Below are 8,545 nucleotides of genomic sequence, written 5' to 3'. Positions count from 1 at the left end.
AATTAGTTATTTATGATTGTTTAGTTTTGTTTAGTTCTTTTACGTTTTGATATAAAGTTCTATAACGAAATTCCAAAAAAAAAAAAAAAAAAAAAAAAAGTTTTCTTTAACTACAATTAACCCAATTAAAATTAAATTTTCTAATTATTATTATTATTATTATTATTATTGTTGTTGATCGAACTGGAGTGATATCGATATCGTTAAGTGAAAAAGTTTTGGAGAAAATTTCAACGTTTAAAATATATGTAATTGTTGTAGTAAATATTGATTGAAAATAAATCGATAAAATGTTGCTGTAGTGATGAGAATTACAAATAACGATGCGAAATTTTCTTTTTTTGTAGTCGATAATAATAATAATGATAATGATAATAATGATTAAATTAATTAATCGTTTGAGTTTCAAATCAAAAACAAAAATTAATTCGAATTATTATGAATTATTAGTTTTAATTTACAAACGCACTACAATTTTAAAATATAAGGAAAAATTCATAGTCTACGATTAAAAGTTGTTAATAATAATAATGATGATGATGATGATGATGATGGTGATGATGATAATAATAATTTTCTTTTTTTTTTTAAATTAAATGTTTCCATTAAAGTCAATTCAAATGAAAAATTATATTAAAGGCTGTTTTCTTAATGAAAAGTTACTTTTACAACCTTTTTTTTCTTTCTTTTTTTTTTTTTTTTTATAAAAAAGGAAAAAAAGGAGGAAAAAAAGGAGAATAAAAAAAGGAAAAAAAAGGTTTAAAATTTTAAAAAAAGAAAAAAAGAAACATTTTTAATGTTAATTTTTCTTTTTTTTGTATTAAAAAGATTGAGTCTGTGTCTGTTGTAGTAGTAAGTCATAGCATCTGTTTTTTTTTAAATATAATTTATAATTAATTACTTTTAATTTAAATAATTTTTTATTAATTGTTATTATTATTATTATTATTATTACTTAAATTACTTTCTGGTTAAGGTAATAAAATAATTGTTTTTTTTTTAACAGTAAAATTATCAAGGATGGGCGGAAGGGCGGGAAGGGAGAAAGGGAGGAAAAAATTACCACGAAAAATAATTTTTTTTATTATCCCGTAAGAACGAATTGTAATCATAATAGGTAATAAATATTACGTAATAATTTTTTTAAAAGCAATCATTATTATATTCGATTAATTAAAATAGATTAATCGATCAATTTTTTTCAATATCGCGATAAATAGAATTCACGAGAAAAATTTTCACGAATTTGTTCATAATTATTTATATTTAACGTTTTCATGACGATACCTTTTAATTTTCCTTCTTATTATTATTATTATTAAATCTATTTTAATTCTGGGGGGATCGTAAAGAATAACAAACAAAATTTTAAACTCGAAAATAATTTTTTTTTGGAGGGGGGCGGGGGAAGGGGTAAATAATAATTGAAATTTTAAAAAAAATTTTTTTTTTCTTATTAAAAATGTCATAAATAAAATAATAACAAAAAAAGTTTGTAAAGAGAGAGTGAGGGGGTAGAAGTGCGGGGAAGATGAAACAAAAAGTTAGTAATTAGTTAACGTTATTTTATTTAAAAAAAAAAAAAAAACCAAGAAATCAAGATTTTAAAAAAATAAAAAAAAAACTTTTTTACTTTTTCCCCCTCTTGACTTTTTTCTTATTCTTTTTTTTTTTTTGTGTAAATGAAGATATATGAACGTCTCTTTGGTGAATTTCATTTGTTTTTTTTTTCCCGGGTTAAATTTATTTTAATTTATTATTTATATAAATTTAAAACCAAAATGGTGGAAAAGGAAAAAAAAAAATTAAAATTATTTTCCGCGAGTTTTTGATAAAAAAAATAAAAAAAGAAAAAAAACTTACCAAGAGAAACATAAAGTGCTTGTTTAACCGTATAGTTAGCTTCTGGTATTGATAATTCACATTCAAAAACGTGTTCATCTGGATCCATATCATCATCATCTATTTGTATGGATGCTGTTACGTCATACAATCCATTCCTCATATTTAATCTCATGTGATTTTTACTACTAACCGGCCTGAAATATAAAAAAAAAAAAAATTTTTACATTGTATGGTGTTAAAGGTTAATAACCTTTTATCAAAATAATTAATTAATTTTATATTAGGGGGGGGGGGAAACTTACTTTGAAGCGCTAAATATTCGAATTATTGGCTCTGGATAAACTCCTTCGGCTACGCAGGTAACATTAACAACATTTTCATCTCTTGGATAATCAGATGATTCGACGCTATTGTCTTCTCGATTGTCTGAATCGACCGTATGCCAAAATTTTAAATTACTTTGCGGCACTAAAACAAATACAAACAAAAAAATTTTTTTTTTTTTTAACAAACGATGATGATAATAATAATAAAAAGTTTTAATTAATTTTTTTTTTTTTAACCCTCGATCGTTCTTTTACTTTCTTATTAATTTTTTTTTGTATCCCTAATCCTTTTCCCTTTCCCCTTTTCTATTACCTTTCGTCGATTTCCCCCCTCCCCCCAAAAACCTTTCATTTTTAATAATTTTCCTTCGAAAAAATTTTTTCCATGCGAGTAATAATAATAATAACGGAAAACAAAGTTTTAGTTTATGTTTTCATATTCGGTTTTCGTTTAGTTTACGAGTTTTTTTTTTTTTTTTGTTTATATATTTCCGTATGATGGTGATATCCGGTATATTCATATCGTTAAAAATAAAGTAAAAAAGAGAAGGAAAGAAAAGAAAAAATTACGTCATAAAAATGAGTTTTTTATACAGTAAGTAAGCGTACCCTCATAGGAAAAAATGAAAATATCGTAAAAGATGGCGTTTTTTTTTGAAAAAAAAAGTTTTATCACGTTTTTTTCTCTCTCTCCCTTCCCTCTCCCTATCTCTCTCTCTCATTTTTTTTCTTTCTTCCATGAGGGAATTTGCCCAATTTTCTAACTTCGCACGAAAGAAAAAAAAAAAACCTGTGTGGGAAGAATCACAATGTATATATCCGTAATGGTAAAACTGTGGCATAAACACACAAAAAAACTTTTCAAAAATATTTTTCTCCTCATAATTTGAGGAGAAAAAAAAAAAAGAAAAGTTTGTTGTTTTTATTTTTACTTTCTAACATGTTTTTTTGACTTAAAATATAAAAAGTAAAACCAATTTTAGTGTAAAAAAAAAAATATTTTTTTGGTCAAACGAACAAAAAAAAAGTTTTCTAAACTATTTCAAATGTTTCCCCCCCCGTCCCCCCTCAATTTTTGTCTTAATTTAAAGATGATTTTTTTCTTTTTTTTTAATGAAAAGTTTATCTTAAATAAGTTAATAATAAATTTGGTTAATATTTGTTTTCATCGCCTTGATAATAAATTTTATTTTCACGTGGAAAAATACTTTTTGAAATTATTTAGGAACTCAATATAATTTTTTTTCCCAAATAAATGAAAACTTTTTCTTTTTTTTTCGATTTCGAGAATCGTTTTAGAAAATTAAATCGATAATAATCGTTTTATTATTTTTTAAAAACAAAATTTTTTACGAAAACGAAAATAAATATATTATTACTAATCTCTATCATCACACGTGCTAATTACATATACATTTAAAAATTTTTTATTTGCCGCCAAATTTAAATTCGGTTATTAGTTCAAAACGTTTCCGCTTGAAGCGCTAATAATTGTTTTCTTTTTTTTAACCTCCTAACGCTTATTGAATAATCTTTTCCGGATAAAATGTATAAATTACGTGAAAAAAACGACAATCATTTTCAATTATGAAAATGATTAATTAAATAATAAATAAATAAACTTCGAAGCCTTTTAATTTTGATCATTTAATATTTTTTTTTTTTTTTGGTCTCAGGATTTCAGTAAATTTAATTTTAATATTTATTTCACGCGCCAATTCCAATTAACCACCGACTCCGTCAAGGGTGTGCATTATTTTTAATTAACGTCTATGGTTGTTTACATTTCTCTTGTGTTGTTTTCGTTAATACAAATCAAGTTTCCAACTTTATTTTAGACTCGAGTTAAATTTATAAAAACAGTTAAAAATGTCTTTGATCGATCCAATAAAGCACACTTATCTCGACAGAGAATATTCATGCATACAAAATTTTAATCCGAGAATAAAAAATCGTTTAATGGATAAGGAAATGTCGGCACACACAACTTATAGAAATTTGGAACCTCCTTTTTTATTAATGGCATCATCATTACCAGCAGTATATTCACCGACCGTAGACATAACAAGAACTAAAATAGCTTTTGGAAGATGGGCATTGCCGAAATTAAAAAGACAAATTGCTCACGATGATATATTCGAAGTTTCGCAAGCACTTAACAGTATTTGGGATTTGGTTCGTGATCCAGAAAAAGGTTACGAAGCTATTAGAATAGGACTAGTTGATTCTTTATCGAAAATAATGCTTCACGAAAAAGATTTTGTCAGAGAGAAAATTTGTTTAATTTTTTACACGCTCGCAGGATTGGAAGCTGGAAGAAGAGTAATAATGAGAAGGTAAATTTTTATTACTTTCTTAAATTCATTATCATCATCATCAGATAAATAAAAGAGGAAGGGGGGAGGGTAGGGGGGAGGAAAAAAATACATTTTAGAGTTTTTAAAAAAAGATTAACGTAATTTTATTATTATTAATTCTCTCCTCTTCATCCGATTTTCAACGTTCATTTGTAATTTAATCTTCGAAAAAAAAAAAAAAAACAATTATATCATTAAAAAGGAGAAAGATTATGAGATTAAAGATTATCTTAAGTTGAAAACAATTGAGAGTGAGAGAGAGAGATTTATAAATTTTTAAATTTCATTTCAGATACAAGATTTTAAAAAATTTAGCGCTTCTCCTAGAGGATAAAAATGAAATTGTTAGATTAAAAGCACAAATGGTGATTGAAATGTTATCATTATCACCGACCGGTGCAAACGGATTAAATTGTGCCGACTTTTTGATATTAATTTTACGTTTGATCGGTGGAAATCCAAGAAACGAAAACGAAGATTTAATTATTTATCATTTGGCAACGCTGAAAATGCTTTTACAAAGAGATTTTAAAGAACTCGCTATAAAACACAACGCCATGAATATATTAATTGAAAAATTAGATTCGAATAACGACAAAATAAAAATGTTAGCTTTGGATTGCATAGCCGTCCTTTGTCACGAATCCTTTGGACGATTAGAAGGAGCCGACAAAGGTTTGGGTTTGATTTTATGTAAAAAATTACACGATCCTTCATTTGAAGTTAAGATCAAAGTCGCTGGTGCTTTGGCATTTGCAACGATACAATCGGAAACGAGAAAAATATTAAGTAAAAAATGCATAGTCGACGTTTTAATGGAAATATTAGAAAATTATCATTTTACCGAAGGACAGTTGGCATCAATGAAAGTTTTATCGAATTTATTCGAGGATCCCGATGGTAAACCCCTCGTAGCGCCATTAAAGAAAAAAATTAAAAAAATATTTACAAATGGTAACGTCGAAGTTGAGCGTCACAAGGGAATGTTAATAAATTTATTGAAAAAAAAAAAATAAAGTAATTTATTTATAACTCAATTTTTTTTATATATATATTTATTAAAAATAATAATTTTGTATGGCATTACGTCACACATCGATATTCAACTTTATTATTATTACTATTATTATTTTATAAAAATTATTTTTAATAAAATAAAAAAAATTTATAATTAATAATTTTCTTTTTTTTTAAACCGTCGTCAAATTTATACGTGCGTAGTTCAATAAAACCTTTTTTTTAAATGTAAATAAAAAAAAGCAGAAGAAAAATGAAAAATATATATATATATATATAGCAGAAGAAGAAAAAAAAATTTAAACTTATTTTAAATAATAAAGTTAACACAATTAACGTTGCATTAATTTTTTCATTTTTTTATTTCATTTTCTATTTTTTTTTCTTTTTCCTTTTTTCCTTTCTTTCCTTTCCTTCCTTTTTTTTTTAACTTTTGTCCCTAAGGAGATTTAAAGTTCATTAACGTTAATTATTTTTTAGGGTTTGTTATATATAAAAAAAAAAAAAAAAAAAAAAATAAATATCTTTTTTCCTGAACGTGAAATTAAAAAATATTAATTTTATTTCCTTTTTTTTCTTTCTAGAAGACCTCGAAAAAAAAAAGTATGAATTACAAATTAGAAAAAAAAAAATCATTAAAAGATGCGGTTTTTATAAAAATAATAATAATAATAATAATAATAATAATAATAATAAAAGATATTATTATACGTACGAGTAATAAAAAAATTTATATTAAAAAAAAAAAAGTAATTAAAATGAATAATTTACGTGAATAAATAATTTTTTTTTTTACGCCGCCTTGGATTAAAAATAAAAATTTAGCAGACGACAAAAATATTTTAAATCGATTACACACGAGGGAAAATTATTACTTATATAAAGTCAAACCGTCATTTATTACCCTACAACAACAACAACAACAAAAAACAACGAAATAATTTTTTTTTATTACGTAATATACGTGAAAACGTTGGAAACATTTTTTCCTTTCTTTTCTCTCTTACTGGAATTTTCCAGTTTGGTTAAAATCAAGATTATTTTCTTCTTTTCTTTTTCTTTTCAACTCAAAAATATTTTTTTTTTTTTTTTATTCAAAAGAACAAACGACAAACAAACAAACGAACGAACGAACGAAAATTTTTTTTTACGTACTTTAAATTCTTTAAATACGTTTTAACTTTAAATTCTTACGTACGAACTAACAACGTGAAAAGAAAATTTTCTTTTTTTTTTTTTTTTTTTTTGTTTTTAAATAAATGATGAAAAATAATGTTTAACTTATGGGTAAAAAAAAAAATCTTTCTTAACAAATTCTTTCTCTTCTTTTTATTATTATTATTATTATAATTATAATTATTATTATTATTATTATTATTATTATTATTAGTATTATTATAAATATTATTATAAATATTAATTTTTAATAAAATAAATCTCTTTTTATTTATTTTATAGCGGTAAAATTATACTATTAAATAATTTAGTCTTAAAAAAAAAAAAAAAAATTTAAATGAATAAGAAAAATTTTCTTTTTGTGATTAAAAAAAAGAAATGGGGAAAAGTGTCGTAAATATTTTTATTTCATCTTTTAATTATTAATCCTCCGGTATAAATAAATAAATAAATAAATAAGATTTTTAATAATTACATAATAAGATATAATAAAAATATTTTATTTATTTAAATTTAATAGAATTAAAAAATAAATTTTTTAAACAAAACAAAAATTTTATTCAATTTACCAAAAAAAATAAAATAAAATAAATAAAAGAATCCCTGAGGGTTGCGGGGGAGGAGGAGGGGAGGGGTTAAGGGGGTCGAGAGTACCGCCTACGAGGGTTAAAACAAAAAAATGTAAAAGAAAAAAAATTTGATGGACGTTTAAAAATAAATGAAACGTAAAAATTTTTTGATTTAAAAACCAAATTGATTAAATAGCTTGGAAAAGTTAAATGAATATTTTAAAGGGAAAAAATAAAAGTTTAAATTTTACAATTTTTTTTCCTCTTCCTTTCTTTCTCTCTCTCTCTTTCTCTTTCTCTCTCTCTTTCTCTTTTTTTTTTGTTTGTCTATAATCTAAAACTAAACCCGAAATGAAAAAAAAGAAAAATCTATTTCGATTCCGTTCGATTTTTTTTTTTACACTACAGTAATCGTACTACAATTACCTCTTTTATTATTATTAAAATTATTCACAGCCTTTTCGAATTTTTTAAATTATGGCGGGAAAATACAAAATCGTCGTTAAACCAAGTTGCCATTTTTATATAAAATATTTTTTACAATATGAGAAAATCAAATGATGATAACGCTTATCAAAACTGTTTTTATAACAACATTTTTTTTTTATAAAATCGTCATTGCGCCATTTTATAAGTTTTAAATGAAGGGGCACATTTTGATAATGATAGTAATGATGATGTAACTGCGTAAAAAAAAATTAATATTGTTATTTAAAAAAAAAAATTTTTTTGTTTACATTAATCTTATTATTATTATTATTATTATTATTTGGCAATAAAATATCGTGACATTAAAATATTTATTGTTTTTGTTTAAACGTCACGTATATCACATCGCGTTTTATTTAATTTGTTTTTATTATATTTTTTCATTCGGTTCTTTATTTAAAAAAAAATTATACCAATTCATAACGCGGTAAAATTATTAATAATAATAATATTTATTAAAAATAAATAAATAAATAAATAAAAAACTCACCGAAAATAATCATTTTTTTAGATTGTGATTCTTCTTTTTCAAATGTTGATACGGTGCATTTATATTCACCGGAAAGTTCTGGAGATGGATTTAATATTTGTAGTGCTCTATACATTTTTTTTGCTTCTTCTGAAGCTTTATAATTTAAATTTAATTTCCCCTGAAAAAATAAAAAGAAAAAGAAAAATTATTATTATTATTATTAACGTTTTCCTTCCTCGCATTATTATTTATTTGTATAAAAAAAAAAGATTTTATTAAATCCTTTTTTTTTAT

General features: G+C 23.5%; 3 protein-coding genes across 3 annotated transcripts in view; 1 reads left to right on the top strand and 2 right to left on the bottom strand.

Moving 5' to 3' along the window:
* Positions 1–1,201: 1,201 nt before the first annotated feature.
* Positions 1,202–2,523, bottom strand: Phum_PHUM146390 (uncharacterized protein; the record flags this gene model as incomplete). Its single annotated transcript, XM_002424647.1, has 4 exons — positions 1,202–1,299; positions 1,864–2,030; positions 2,148–2,313; positions 2,517–2,523. 4 exons carry the CDS (start codon positions 2,521–2,523, stop codon positions 1,202–1,204), a joined length of 438 nt encoding a protein of 145 aa, XP_002424692.1.
* Positions 2,524–4,040: 1,517 nt separating this feature from the next.
* Positions 4,041–5,443, top strand: Phum_PHUM146380 (uncharacterized protein; the record flags this gene model as incomplete). The annotated part of the gene is made up of 3 exons (XM_002424646.1): positions 4,041–4,507; positions 4,821–5,381; positions 5,419–5,443. The coding sequence occupies 3 exons, from the start codon at positions 4,041–4,043 to the stop codon at positions 5,441–5,443; spliced, it is 1,053 nt and encodes a 350-aa protein (XP_002424691.1).
* Positions 5,444–7,905: 2,462 nt separating this feature from the next.
* Positions 7,906–8,545, bottom strand: part of Phum_PHUM146270 (uncharacterized protein) — a gene marked incomplete at both ends in the record, with an annotated part of 4,420 nt that continues 3,780 nt past the window's right edge. The window contains 2 exons of the mRNA XM_002424645.1: positions 7,906–7,973; positions 8,270–8,429. Of these exons, the coding sequence (XP_002424690.1) occupies positions 7,906–7,973; positions 8,270–8,429 (228 nt within the window). The remainder of the gene's footprint in view (positions 7,974–8,269; positions 8,430–8,545) is intronic.

Source organism: Pediculus humanus, genomic scaffold, assembly GCF_000006295.1.
Source record: "Pediculus humanus corporis 1103172107488 genomic scaffold, whole genome shotgun sequence".
Taxonomy (NCBI): domain Eukaryota; kingdom Metazoa; phylum Arthropoda; class Insecta; order Psocodea; family Pediculidae; genus Pediculus; species Pediculus humanus.
The sequence above is the reverse complement of the archived record's forward strand: the minus strand, read 5'-3'. Positions and strand labels throughout refer to the sequence as shown.